Source organism: Canis lupus, chromosome 2 (assembly GCF_003254725.2).
Source record: "Canis lupus dingo isolate Sandy chromosome 2, ASM325472v2, whole genome shotgun sequence".
Lineage (NCBI taxonomy): Eukaryota > Metazoa > Chordata > Mammalia > Carnivora > Canidae > Canis > Canis lupus.
Window position 1 is genome coordinate 21,891,981 of NC_064244.1, and position 15,322 is coordinate 21,907,302.

The following is a 15,322-nucleotide window of genomic DNA, read 5'->3' on the forward strand; positions in this document are numbered from 1 at the left end:
ATAAAATCTTAAAAAAAAAAAAAAAAAAAAAGGCAACTGAAATGACTCTGCTGTCTTGTGTTCATCTTTCCTCTTCCCAAGTGCTTAGTGGGCACCAGGCTAAGGTGGAAGGGGCAGGTATTTTTCATACTTTTTCATTTAACATTGCATATCTGATTGATCTAAATCAAAACACAGACTTCTAGTTTACTTCTTTCAGTTGCTAGATGGCATTCCATAAGACCATCCCATTTTATTAACTCACATTCCAGTTAAGGACAGATGGGCTAGTTCCAACTTTCCCACCACAAACTAGGTGGCAACCAAAAATCTGCCTTGCCATACATGTGAGTTTCCTGAGAATACCTATCAGAACTGGAATTGCTGGACTGCTGGGTATGCATACTTTCCATCTTTCCCAGACACTGTCAAACTGCTCCCGAAGTGGCTATACTCTCACTAGCATTGTATGCAAGTACCATTTCTCCCTTACCCCTTCACTAATATCTTTCACTTCAAATTTCGTGCTAGTCTGATGATTTTAAAAGGCATCTCATTGTTCTGATTTGCATTTCCAGAAATCTCACAAAGCAAAGAATTGTTTACTGTATTGGCCCTTTGGATTTCTTCTTTCTTGATTTGCTTATTTTCTGTGACCGTTTTTTCTATTTGGGCATTAATCCTTTATAAATCTGAGCCATTTTAAAGCAAAGACATCAAGGATATTTCATGCATCCTCTTCCCTTCAAAGACAAGGGCTGACGTCCAGAGAGGTCAAAGGCCTGTTCAGGGCCATGTGTGGTGAGACAGGTCAGCACAGGATCCTGGCTTAGGATGGAGATATCCAGGCTAGCAAACAGTATTCTTCCCACCACTCTGCACTCTCATCAGATGGAAAATGACCAGTAGCCAAACTTATGGCCTAGAATCTGATAAAAGGGTCTAAAGTTTGAAGTCAAAGGTTGCATAATAATTTGAATTGCTTACTCAACAAACACTCCATAATTGCAGGGTGCAGCAAGACAGAAGAGGCAGTCTGGCTCCCTGTGCAAGGGGTGAGACTGCCACATTGCCTCAAGACTGCCAAAAGACCCTCCTCTGTCTTGTTCCCAGCTGTGGAAGAGAGCACACCCTAAAAAGAGACCTTGGCTCACACCACTGGGAGCCCCAGGTGACAAATTTTACCAACTGGCCTCCATATCCTTCCTCAACCCCATTTTCTTTCAGGAGAGCACCAGAGATAATCCTGTGATAACTCCCATCCTGGTTTAACTCATGCACCACCAAAAATCCTGTCTTCTGCATGGTATGCTGACCCAATCTCCCTGCTTCCTCACTCTGCTATATATACTAGACCCTCTTCCTCTCAGCTCCTCAGGGACTTCAGCCTATAATCACCAGCTCTCTTCCCAACATCGCCCATTATTCCCTATCTTCTGGAGCATTCCTCTCAGCATACAAATTCATTCTAGCTTCTTCTCTCTTACAAACTACCTGGTATTTTCCTACTTGCTATCATCATGCTCTCTGTACTAGAATGGAGGCAGAAATGTTGTTCAAACGTGTATCCCTAGCACCAGTAAACACTTCGATTTCATCTATATGGGACCAAATTGTTAACACTGTGCCAACCAAATGAATGCTTATTAGATACAATGATTTCTTAGAAAACACATACCATTTGCCACTTATTTTCTTAACTGTCTCATAGCAAATAACTATGCTTTATATATATACATTAACTGCCCTGAAGATAATTTGATGATTTTAGGAAACAGGACATTATTAATCTACCAAAGGTATAATCAATGTCACATGTTATCATAGTGGAAGAGTTTCAACAACATTTGGTTCTACTTTTTTTGAAAAGGGGAGGGTAGGGATCCCTGGGTGGCGCAGCGGTTTAGCGCCTGCCTTTGGCCCAGGGCGCGATCCTGGAGACCCGGGATCGAGTCCCACATCGGGCTCCCGGTGCATGGAGCCTGCTTCTCCCTCTGCGTATGTCTCTGCCTCTCTCTCTCTGTGTGACTATCATAAATAAATTAAAAAAGAAAGAAAGAAAGAAAAGGGCAGGGTATAATAAACCTGGATTTAAAAACAAAATCCAGTTTCAGATAATGAGCGCAATCACACAACCAGAAAAAAAATGTGTTTTATTAGTCAGGGTCTCTCTGCAGCCAGTATCATCATTTTTGTGCTGCTCCCAAGCTAAGCTCTGCTAATTACAGTAGCATCTCTTTACTAGGTAAAATTTTGTACGTACCCTTACAAAGTAAGATTAGAAAGGACAAGAGTTTAATTCAGAGTTAGACTAAATTTACCTCAACAGATTTCAATACTAATTGTGAACTCTGAGGTCAGACTGCCTGGGTTCAAACCCCTGCTCTGGTAGTCTCATCTGTGACAAATTATACTAAACATCTGTCTTCCAGGATAAAAAATATGGCTGCTCAGAGGACTAAGACATTTAATATTAGCAGAGACCTTAGAACCAACTACCATTATAAAAGACAATCACCACTACCAGGAGAAAAAAATCCCACCTGATTAAAACGAGCAACATTCACTGACATGAGATCTTCTCTAAACCACTCAGACAATACTCAAGGGTGTGGTACTTTTGCTTTTTTGTAAGTAGAATAAATAACAAATCTACTGTGGACAAAAGGGTGGTTTTCAATGAAACAAACAGAACTTACCATCCATGCCGCGAAGAGAACAGTTGTGATGGAGAACTTCGAAGGAGAATCAGGTGCTCAGGAAATGGCAATAATGTCGAATCTCGGCTATGCTACGAGATCAGCATGGGAAAAGTCACTCTTGATTGTTTGCTCTCTCACGAAGCATATGTAATAAACTTAGGATCTCAAAATCCTATGGGCTTGAAGCTCAGAACTCATCCAGAATCTGGCCATTTCTCATCCCCACCACCAACACCATCCCACTTTATCACGACTTCACACTGTGGTTATAGAAACTTGGTTGCAATATGGAGTCCTTTGTAGGATACTAGATTATGTGGATGGGACAAATTGGGAACAAGTATTATTGAGGGTGGCTTAAATATTAGAGCTATTATCCCATTTTACTGACTGTGACACATGTGACAGTTACCTTATCCACAGCAGTCTAGTGAGTGGTTTTATTTAGTTGCACCCTTGTCACATCAGGATTTCAATTCAGTACTACTTAGCAAAACCTACACTTGGCAGAGCTAAGTAAGGTAAGTTCGTATACTTCTGTGCACTTGTCTTATTTCATTTAAGTGATTTTAAGAACTGTGAGGGGAAAAAAGGAAATTTTCTTCTACATTACTATTCAACTAATACGAACTTCATAGCTAATCTTGGTCTGTCCAACGTCAAACATTCATTATGATGCTTCCTTTTTATTTACTCGACAAATATTTCTATGGAACTACTGTGTACACCACACTGTACTGTCTCCTGGGAAACCTGCTGGGTTGTAACCTTCCTGAGGGTAAGCAAACGGTCTCATTCATCCCTATGACCAAGCGTCTTTTTCCCCCCAGAGCCGTGTACTCTACGTCACCCTCACGTCCAGGACCACCCAACTGCTATGAGCCCATAGCGGCTGTCTCCAAAATATCGTTCAGTCTTTTGCCTCAACGACTGCATGAGCTTCTGGTATTGGTCTCGTCTCTCTATTACCTCTTCTCCACACAGTGGCCACAATAATCTTTTCTTTCCTTCATAATCTTCTAGGAACGTAAACCGTGGTATTCCCTTAGTAAAGATTCCTTAGCCGGGGGCTGCCTGGGTGGCTCAGTTGGTTAAGCATCTGCCCAGCTCAGGTCCTGACTTCAGGGTCCTGGGGCTGAGCCGGGAGGGGGGCGGGGGTCTGTTTCTCCCTCTGCCTCTCCCTTTCTCACTTTTGCACGCCCACTCTCTCAAATAAACAAAATCTTAAAAAAAAAAAAAAAAGATTCTGTAATGATTTTTGCCTTAGAACAAAATTTAAAAGTCTATGAAGAAATGGACACTCCCTCTCGCCACCTCTTGCTCCATCAGGCCAGCCTGCCCTCAGCTTCCTCCAAACACGGAGTGCTCCCTAGGCCTCGGGCTCTTGGGGAGAGGCTCCCCCGGCTCCTTCTCACCCCACAGGCTCCCACTTCTCTGAGCGTCCCCCCCAAGCCTCGCACCCTCTCCGCGACTTTACAGCACTTTCCACTGCGGTGTGCTCCTTACCCCATATTCTCTTTATTGCCTAAACTGCAGGGCGTAAGTGATGTTGGAGGCCTGCGCAAAACACACTTTCAGGGACTAGGAGCCAATCGTGAATTAAAAAAAAAAAAAAAATGAACGAACAAAAACATTCTTTTGTTCAATGCCTACATCGCAGGCACTCGGCAGGCATTTAAAAAGGTTCCTGTAGGAAAAAACCCAAACAGGGGTGCCTGAGCGGCTCAGGGGTCGAGCGCCGGCCTGCGGCCCAGGGCGTGACCCCGGGGGTCCCGGGACGGAGTTCCACATCCGGCTCCCCTCAGGGAGCCTGCGTCTCTGCCTCCCTCTGTGTGTCTCTCAGGAATAAGTAAATAAAGCCTTAAAAACCAGGAATAAGTAAACAAAATCTTAAAAACCAACAACAAACCTGGCCCCTAAAGCAGAGAGAAGGCCCACCGCGCGGCACCCCCTCAGCCCGGGCGAGCGGCGCCCCCACCTTGCGGACGCTCCTCACGCGGCGCCCACCCGCCCGCGGCCCGCTCGCTCGCCCGCCCCGCGCCGGCGTCGCCCGCCTCACCGCCCGGGGCTCCGCGCCGCCCACCCTCCACTCCACGCTCTCCCGGGACCAGCCGTCGGAGACCAGCCACACGCCCACGGCCCCGCTTCTTACCCTCCTCCGCGCCGGCTCCCGCCCGGCAGCCAGACCCGCCAAAATTCCAACTTGGCCGCACCCCTCCCCTGACGCCAGACGCACGCTCACGTAAGGCCGCGCTGATTGGCTACGTCAGCGATCTTGGCGTGAGCTACCCGGAAGAGATAGCGAAATGCCCGGCTGCGTAGAGCCATCTGATTGGCCCACGTGACGAGGGCCCCTCTTGGGTGGCGGCCGGGAAGTTTCCGGCCGGTGAAGCCGGGCGCCTTAGACGCAGTGTTCTGGCGCCCCCGAGCGTCCTGCAGGGCGTTTACACCGGAGGTCGGACGCAATTCCTCACGCTCTCTGGGGCAGTCCTTCTGAGCCTCCTTCTCGATTTTTTTTTTGTATTTTTTTTATTGGAGTTCGATTTGCCAACATAAAGCATCACACCCAGTGCTCATCCCCTCAAGTCCCCCCTCAGTGCCCGCCACCCAGTCACCCCCACCCCCGCCCCCACCCCCCGCCCCCCTCCCCTTCCACCACCCCCTGTTCATCTCCCAGAGTTAGGACATTTCCCACTCATTTTCTCTCCCTTCCCTTATATTCCCTTTCACTATTTTTTATATTCCCCAAATGATTGAGACCATATAATGTTTGTCCTTCTCTGACTTACTTCACTCAGCATCATACCCTCCAGTTCCATCCACGTCGAAGCAAATGGTGGGTATTCGTTGTTTCTAATGGCTGAGGAATATTCCATTGTATACATAAACCACATCTTCTTTATCCATTCATCTTTCGATGGACACCGAGGCTCCTTCCACAGTGTGGCTATTGTGGACATTGCTGCTAGAAACATTGGGGTGCAGGTGTCCCGGCGTTTCACTGCATCTGAATCTTTGGGGTAAATCCCCAACAGTGCAATTGCTGGGTCGTAGGGGAGATTTTTTTTTTTTTTTTAAGATTTTATTTATTTATTCATGAGAGACAGAGAGAGAAAGGCAGAGACATGGGGGAGCCCGACGTGGGACTCGATCCCCGGTGTCCAGGATCACGCCCCGGGCTGAAGGCAGCACTAAACCGCTGCGCCGCCCAGGCTGCCCGAGTAGCTCTATTTTTAACCCTTTGAGGAGCCTCCACCCGGAGGGTGAGGCCTGAGGCCGGGAACTCTCCTACAGGGCGCACATTCCAGGCGTTTCTCCCGCCCATGCAAACGTCCTGTGGTTGGTGGATCCTAGAGGGATCTGAATAAGCTACTTGGTTATTTCACAGCCTCTTGTGTTCAGTGCAGATGGCTGGACCCGGGAACACAAATCTGGTTCACTTTTGATTGTGTGTGACCTTGGGGAAGCAACTTGTCCCTTTGGGATTCTGCTTCATCGTCTGTAAAATGAGACTTGAAGTCTAGATGACATTCTTTAATGCGGTAGAAATCGCTCTTGACCGAGGAATTTGTGACAGTACACAGACTTGCAGAATTGTAACTGGCGTCAGGTTAACTTGTTAGGAGACCATGTTTTTCACAGAGCTGCCTTTTCTTTTCTTTTTTTTTTTAGTAAAATTCAGACTTTGTTAGGTATTTACATTCTAAAAATTGTGTTTGTACCTAATTCTGAGGACTGCCGTGTTTAAGTGCAGAATTAAAGTTAGCTTATTAAATAATTACATAATTTAACAGAATTTAAAGCAGAAGAGTTTTTGATGGAACAAATGACTTTTAAAATTAACTTTTTAGTTAAAATTTTAGTTGACGTACAGTGCAATATTGGTTTCTGGAGTAGAATTCAGTGCTTCATCACTTACATACAACACCCAGTGCTCATCCCAAGTGCCCTCAATTTCCATCACCCATTTCGCCCCATCTCCCCTCCCTCCCTCCATCAACCCTCCATTGCTTCTATATCATTGAGTCTCTTATCGTTTGTTTCCCTCTTTTTTCTTTTTCCTCTTCCCACATGTTCGTCTGTTTTTCTTTCTTTTATTTTATGTATTTATTCATGAGAGACACACAGAGAGAGAGGCAGAGACATAGGCAGAGGGAGAAGTAGGCTCCCTGCAGGAAGCCCGATGTGGGGACGTGATCCCAGGACTCCGGGATCAGGATTGGAGCCAAAGGTAGATGCTCAACTACTGAGCCACTCAGGTGGCCCCCATCTGTTTTTTTTTCTTAAATGCCACTTATGAGTGAGAGCATATTTTTGTCTTTCCCTGGGACTTGCAAATAACCATTTTAAGTCTTTTTTAAAATCCCCCCTCTTGCAGCCACTGTTCAGGCCCTGCATCGCCCCACTAGTTATTCCATGTAAGACTGTATCCATTGTGTTTGACTTTGTTTTCAGAAAAACTAAAATCAGCTTTAGGATGAAAATAAACAGTCTGGATACCATCTACATCGATTTTTTTCCCTGTGTCCTAATGGAGCATTAATGCTCCTTATTATCTGAGCTTATTATAGTGTCCCAGGAATGGGAATAATACCACTTTCGAGAGCGGCTAGTGTTGAGAAATTCACAGCAATGGAGGAACTATATAATCAAATTGAAGAAAATTAAATGTATCACCACATCTAATTGTAAAGGTTCATCACAGACTTACTGGCCATTATGCAGACATTCCTGGACTAATTCTGATTTGTTTCCCAAAGTTCTTTTCTTCAACTTGACTTTCCAGGTCTACTTTGCACCCAAATCCATGCAAGAAGTAGAAGATAGTACCGATCTAAGCTCTCAAGTTTCCCTCCAGTGAGGGATAGATTATTATTGGGGTGATTTTGAGAAAGAATTAGGAGAGTAGTTTCAGGACCCACTGATGGAAGGGAGAAAGGTAGGAAAACACCAAAGTTTAGGGTGGTTTTTGAGGCAATCCATTGATGTAGGGGACATAGGAAGCATAGAACAGGTTTAGGGGAGAAGACAGGCTTGGTTTTAGATTTCAGAACGAGGTATGAAAGATATTGCTTTAGAAAAACTTGATCTGCAGATGTGGGATTCAAAAGAGAGGTCCGTATTGCAGTGGTTCTTATCTTTTTGGCATAGGTGATCTCGGACGCCTTTGAGGACAGAAGGAAAATGTTTTTTCTTCCTCAAGAAAAATGTACATTCCTACATTCAAGATTTTGTATACCTTCTGAGGGGACTCACGTATTTTCCCAAAGACACTCTGAGTTAAGAACCTGAAAGCCAGAAACCTGAGACATGTGAGCCAGCGACAGAAGCTGAACAGGAGCAGCTGGAGTGGTTAGGAAAGCAGTGCCACTCTTAGCCCTAGGTCTAGGCCTAAGCTTCATGTGGCCTTATGTTGATCCTCTTCTAGCTATGTCACTGTCCCTCCACAGGGTGAGGTGTCCCAGGGCCGATGGGATGCACTCATCCAAACCCTGGGCAGCCCCTGATAGCCAAAGCTCTAATCCTGGGACCCTGGGATTTTTTCTTACCCAATGGCTCTGAGTCTGCTTTGAGGCCTGGCGTGTCCTCTTCCCCTAGCTGTCCTTGAGGTCAGATCCCTCTGTTGTAGGGGTGGCTATTTGGTGGTGGGTGGGCTGTGGGTAGAGTGGGAGTTAAAGGGAGCTTGAACAGCAGGGAGGGGTGGAGAGAGGCTGCCAAGTGCTACACAGAACTGAGTCCAGGTGAGAGGACAAGCAGGGTTTGCAGGGCTGGGGCCCAATTCTCAAGGTGCCATGCTTCTGTACGAAACTCCAAGGAGACTATGAGCTTTATTTCTAAACTTTAAAACTTTACACGTAGGATCTCTGCCTGTATCCTGGCCCCAGAGTTTTCCAGTGTAAGTGGTGAAGCTGCAGGAAAGAGATGGCCCAGGATGCTGAGGAAAGAGTGTGTTAAGAAGGAAATGGCAAATATCAATATGACATAGGAGGGCTTCTCCAGGGCTGGTCCCCGGAGGAGTAGCTGCTGCAGCTCCTGGGAACTTGTGAGAAATCAAATGCTCATGCCTCACACCAGACCTACTGAATCAGAAACTGAGGGTTGGACCCAACATTCTGCATTCAGCCTTGTGGTCACTGCATCTTTTACAACAGTGGTTCTAAAGCTTTAGAGGACACCAGACAGGAAAGTCTGTCTGCTTTGGGAACAAAAGAACTGGCCGAAGAAAGTGACCTCTCACAGGAAAAGGAGAGGATGATGGCCCGGTTGGCAATACCTGGCGCCTCAAGAAATGGACTGGAGTGTCCAGAAGGAGCTTGCTGTGGACAGGAGCGAGATGGCCAGTTCATTCTGAGGTGACAGTGCAGATTTCAGCAGGTGCCTTTAAACTATGTGACGGAAGATGGAGAATATGTCAGGGCTCCACGCGTGGGCCTGGCATGTGGTGAAGTGAGTGTACTTGAGCTCTCCAAAGCAGAGGCTGTAGAAGCAGAATGTCCTTGAGTATGTCTATCTAGTTAATGCACCAGGTGATTAAACCACTTCCTCCATCCAAGGCCTGGCAGGCAATGCTATTCAAAATCAGAAAGTCAGACCTTATACTGAGAGTAATAGCCAGTTTCCAAAGCTCCTCCACCACCAACTCCTCCCTGCATGCATCTGTTTACATCTGCATTCATGTCTTCTTGCTATATGTGCAGAACTCTCTAGAGTCTTATCCCAAAACTTGAGTCTGTCTGAGGACAAAGATCCTGTCCTGAGAAAAACGTTATCCTTGCTCAGAGGCAACCTCTCTACTTAGAGAATGAGGGGAAATCCCATCGCCCTGATTTTACTAACAGAATATTGTCTCTGTTGTGCAAGGAAATATCTGTTGCTTTTCAATCAACCTAGAGGTTACTTTAAACAAGGAGGAATGTTCCTTCCTGTAGTTACCTCAACTGATATTTTCCAAAGGGAAGCCAATAAAACCAGTAGCCGTGCTGGTTTTAATTCATTCATAAGACTGTTCAACACATTTTTTCCACTTCTTCAACACATTTCTTCCTTTCTGGGTTATAAACCCAGCAAATAATAACACCACCACCACCACCACCACCACCACCACTACTACTATTACTACTACTACTACTAAAATATAATACATGTACATATATACAAAATAAATTTTACCCATAATTATGGCTCCATATATTTAAAAAGCCCAAACTGCTATCTAAATCCATCAACTTACAGAGAGTTTCTGAATGAATATTTTTTTGTGTATTTCACAGCTTTGCAAGTACTTAGCTAGAAAAAAAAAGCTACTCAGTGATGACTAACATGTTTGCAATGAGAACATAATGTTATTTCAGTAATTATTAAAATGATAAACTCTAAATCAAAGGATTCAAAAGACTACAATTATTTCTATTTTTTATTTGCTTTTAAGAGCAAAGCAGTTTTGGTACCTTTTGTTATTCCATTAAGAATGTTGGTTCATATACTTGATTTCTGTTATACTTAAAAGCTGCAACATCTTGCACTAGTATGGGACATTTGTTACAATGGATGAGCCAACACTGACACATTATTCTTAACTGAAGTCCACAGTTTACATTAGGATTCATACTTATACATTCAATTGATTTTGACAAATGTATCCACCATCACAGTATCATGCAGAATAGTTTCACTGCCCTAAAAATCCTGTGCTCTCACCTATTCATCCTTCCCTCCACCTAACCCCTGGCAATCCATGATCTTGTCTCCACAGTTACGACTTTTCCAGAGTGCCGTACAGTTCAAATCATACAGCATGCAGCCTTTTCAGATTGACTTCTTTCACTTAGCAATAGACATTTAAAGTTCCTCCATGTCTTTCTGCAGTTTGATGGCTTATTTCTTTTTAGCACTGAATAATATTCCACTGTATGGATGTACCATGGTTTATTTATGCATTTACTTATCGATGGACATTTTGGCTGCTTCCAAGTTTGGGCAATTATGAAATAAAGCTATTGTAAACATTCATGGGCAGGATTTGTGTGGACATAACTTTTCAATTCATTTGGATAGGTACCAAGGATTGTGCACTTAGTTTTACAAGAAACCCCTGGAGTCTTCCAAACCACCATTCTGCATTTCCACCAGCAATGAATGACAGTTTGTTATTTCATGATCCTCTCCAGCATTTGATGTGTTTTGAATTTTAGCCATTTTAGTAAGTGTGTGGTGGTATCTCATTGTTTAAATTTGCAATTCCCTAATAACATGTTGTCGAGCATCTTTTAATGTGTTTATTTACCAACTATATATCTTCTTTGGTGAGGTATCTGTTATCTTTTGCCCATTTTTAAATTGGGTTGCGTTCATGTTGCTGAGTTTTAAGAATTCCTTGTATATATTGATACCAGTCCTTCATCAGATAATGTTTTGTAAAGATTGACTTCCAGTCTGTGGCTTGAGTTTATTTTTGTAAAAGGTATAAGGTTTGTGTCTTGATTCGTTTGTTGTTGTTGTTGTTGTTGTTTCGTTTTGTTTTTACGTGGGTATCCAATATCGCTCCCTAAAAATACTATCCTTTCTCCACTGAATTGCCTTTTCTCCTTTATCAAAGACCAGTTGACTATCTGGGTCTATTTCTGGGTGCTCTGTTCTGCTCTATTTATATATTTGTCTATTCTTTCATCAATATCACAATCTTGATTCTTGTAGCTTGAGAGTAAGTCTTGAAGGCAGGTAGTGTCTGTCCTTCAACTTTGTTCTCCTTCTATAATCTGTTGGCTATTCTGGGTCTTTTGTGTCTTCATATAAACTTTTAGAATCACTTTGTCAACAACCACAAAATAACTTCTTGGGATTGTAATTGACTCTGTAGATCAAGTTGATGATACTAAGTCTCCCTATACACGGATACGAAATATCACTTTATTTATTTAGCTCTTTGATTCCTTTAATTAGATCTTATATTTTATTAGATTTCTACTTAAGTATTTAATATTTTGGTACTAATGTGTTATTATTATTATTTTTAAAGATTTTATTTATTTATTCATAGACACAGAGAGAGAGAGAGAGGCAGAGACACAGGCAGAGGGAGAAGCAGGCTCCATGCAGGGAGCCCGACGTGGGACTCGATCCCGGATCTCCAGGATCACACCCCAGGCTGCAGGCGGCGCCAAACCGCTGCGCCACAGGGGCTGCCCCTAATGTGTTGTTATTATTGTGTTTTTATTTTATTTATTTTATTTTTATTTTTTATTTTTTTAAATTTTATTTATTTATTTATGATAGTCACACAGTGAGAGAGAGAGAGGCAGAGACATAGGCAGAGGGAGAGGGAGAAGCAGGCTCCATGCACCGGGAGCCCGATGTGGGATTCGATCCTGGGTCTCCAGGATCGCGCCCTGGGCCAAAGGCAGGCGCCAAACCGCTGCGCCACCCAGGGATCCCTATTATTGTGTTTTTAAAGTTCCAGTCATTCATTGCTGGTATACTGATACTGGTAATTTGTGTCTTCCATCTTCTTAATTAAGCTAGGTAGGTTTATTAATTTTGTTGATTTCAAAGAAACAGCTTTTTTTAATAATACATTTATTTTTTATTGGTGTTCAATTTGCCAACATACAGAATAACACCCAGTGCTCATCCTGTCAAGTGCCCCGCTCAGTGCCCATCACCCATTCACCCCCACCCCCTGCCCTCCTCCCCTTCTACCACCCCTAGTTCGAAGAAACAGCTTTCATTTTCATTGATTTTCTCTACTGATTTCCTGGTTTGAATTTCATTGATTTGTGTTTTAATTTTTATTATTTATTTTCTTATGTTTATTTTGTGTTTTATTTGCCATTCTTTTCCTAGGTTCTTAAAGTGGAAGCTTCAATTACCGATTTTAGATCTTTTCATTCAATGCTATATATCTGCTAAACATGGCTTTCACTTCAGCCACAAATTTTGTGTTATATTTCCAATTAGTTAAAATTTATTTAAATCTCTCGAGAATTCTTCTTTAGCCCACGTATTATTGACAAGTGTGTTAAATCTCCAAATGTTTGAGGGTTTCCAGGTATCTTTCTGGTTTTGATTTCTAGCTTAATTCCATTGTGGTATGAGAGCATATAATGTATGGCTTGCATTTTTAAAAAATTTGTTAAGCTGTATTTTATGGCTCAGAATGTGGTCTATCACGGTGAAATGTTCTTCATGAACTTAAGAAAAATGCATATTCTGCTATATTTAGAATATGAAGTATTCTGTAGATGTGAGATCCTGTTGATAGTGTTACTCAGTTCAACTATATCCTTACTTATTTTTTTTTTTTTTACTTTTTATCAGTTTGTTACTGATAGAGATTTTGAATTCTCTAACTGTATTACTGGATTCATCTATTTTTGCTTGCAATTCTATCAGTTTTTGCTTTATGTATATTGATGCTATGTTGTTAGGTGTATATACAGGAAGTACTATTATGTTTCTTGGAGAATTGACCCTTTCGTCATTTTGTAATCTCTTTTTATCCCTGACAATTCTTCTTGCTTGGAAGTCTAGTATAGTTACTTTAGCTTTTTTATTTTTTTAAATTTTGTTTATTTATTCATGAGAGGCACAGAGAGAGAAGCAGAGACATAGGCTCCATGCAGGGAGCCCAATGTGGGACTCAATCCCGGGACTCCAGGATCACACCCTGGGCCAAAGGCAGCTTAACTGCTAAGCCACCCAGGCATCCGTAGCTTTCTTTTAATTAGTGCTAGTTTGCTATTTCTTTCTCCACCCTTTATTTTCAGTCTATGTGTCTTTAAAGTGGGTTTCTTACAGACAGCATATAGGTGAAGCTTGTTTTTTTTTTTAATCCACTCTGACAATTTCTGTCTTTTAATTGGTATATTTAGACCAATGATATTTAACCTATTGATATAATTGTATTAATATCTACTATAATTGTTACTGTTTTCTATCCATTGCCCTTGTTTTTCTTCTATTGTCTTTCATTCTATTTCTGGCTTTTCTGATTTTAACTCAACATTTTATGTTATTCCATTTTCTCTCCTCCCTTAGCATATCTCAGCATAAACTTCTTTAACATTTCTTTTCTCAGTGGTTGCACTGGAGTTTGCAATGTAAACAACCAATCCAAGTTCACTTTCATGGAACACTATACCACTTTATGTATAACGCAAATACCCTGTAATAGAATATCCTGCTTGCCCTGTTTCCATCCCTTATAATATTGCTATTATTCACTTCATTAATCCATTAGCTATAATCACTAAATACATGTGGCTATTATTATTTTGAACCAACTGTTAATCTGTTCAATTAATAATATGGAAAACATGAGTTTGTCTTCATTTATTGTTTCTCTAATGATTTTCCTTTTTTTTAAATGTAGATCTGAGTTTCTGACCCATGTAGCTTCCTTTTTTTTTTTTTTTTTTTAAAGATTTAATTTATTTATTCATGAGAGACACACAGAGAGAGAGGCAGAGACACAGGCAGAGGGAGAAGCAGGCTCCATGCAAGGAGCCTGACATGGGACTTGATCCTTGGTCTCCAGGATCACACCCCTGGCCAAAGCCGGTGCGCTAAACCACCGGGCCAGTGGGGCTGCCTACCCATGTAGCTTCCATTTTCTCTGCAGAACTTTCAACATTTCTAACAAAGCAGGCCTACTGGCAACAAGTTCATCAGTTTTTATTTGTCTAGGAAAGCTATTTCTCCTTCGCTTTTGAAGAACAATTTCCATAAACACAGAGTTACATGGTGATTTTTCTCTCTCAATACTTTAAATGTTTCACTCCCTTTCTTATTGCTCGCATAGTTTCTGAAGAGAAATCTGATGTATTTCGTATTCTTGCTCCTAAAGGTAAGTTTTCTTTCCTTCTGGCTTTTTCAAGATTTTCTTTTTGCCTTTGATTTTTTGCAGTTTGAATACAATATACCTAGGCGAAGATTTTTTGGTATTTAACATGCTTGGTGATCTCTGACCTTCCTTATCTGTAGTTTGGTATCTGTCATTAATTTTTAAAAATTCTCAGTCATAATTACTTGATACAATCTCTTTTTATTGTGATATTCTCATTGCACATATATTACATTAAAACACTGTCTCACAGTTCTTAGATATTCTATTTTCATTCTTTTTTTCTCTTTGCATTTAAATTTTGGAAGTTTCTATTGACATTGCTTCAAGCACACAGATTCTTTTCACGGGCATGTTCAGTCTTTTCATGAGCCCATGAAAGGCATTCCTTATTTCTGTTATAGCACCTTTGATTTCTAGTATATCTTTTAAATTTTTTCTTAGAATTTCCATGTGTCTGCTTGTATTACCCCTCTGTTCCTGCATGTTGTCACGTTTCCCACGAGAGCCCTTACAATACTAATCATAGTTGTTTTAAATTTCTAGTCTTATATTCATCATATCTGACGTTTGCTCTATCTTTCCAAACTGTGTTTTGTGTTTTAGTATGTAGCATAATTTCTTGTTGAAAAATGGAAATGATGTAGTAGGTAAAAGGAACTGAGGTAAATAAGTCTGTAGTGTGAGGTTTTATGTTTACCTGGTTAAGAGTTGGACTATGTTTACTATCTGCTGCAGCTATGGGTATTATAGGCTAAAATTTCCTCTGGTGTCCTTGTTTTGTTCTGTTATCTTTGAGTTT

The 15,322-nt window shown here is 41.9% G+C and overlaps 1 protein-coding gene across 16 annotated transcripts in view; it reads right to left on the minus strand.

The window, feature by feature from the left end:
- MCM10 (minichromosome maintenance 10 replication initiation factor) overlaps positions 1-4,919 on the minus strand; it is a 137,763-nt gene extending 132,844 nt beyond the window's left edge. For 13 of the 16 annotated variants that reach the window (XM_049100699.1, XM_049100698.1, XM_049100693.1 and 10 more), the window contains exons 1-2: positions 4,834-4,919; positions 2,679-2,770 (exon numbers count right to left, since the gene is read on the minus strand). Coding sequence is in view for 3 of the 16 variants with exons in the window: in XM_049100709.1 (XP_048956666.1) it covers positions 2,679-2,685 (7 nt within the window). In the remaining 13 variants the exon portion in view is untranslated. Of the gene's footprint in view, positions 1-2,678; positions 2,771-3,650; positions 3,822-4,740; positions 4,762-4,833 lie in introns of those variants that run through there. The other 3 variants (XM_025445486.3, XM_049100678.1, XM_025445487.3) reach the window with 3 other exon arrangements.
- Between the last annotated feature and the right edge of the window lie 10,403 nt (positions 4,920-15,322).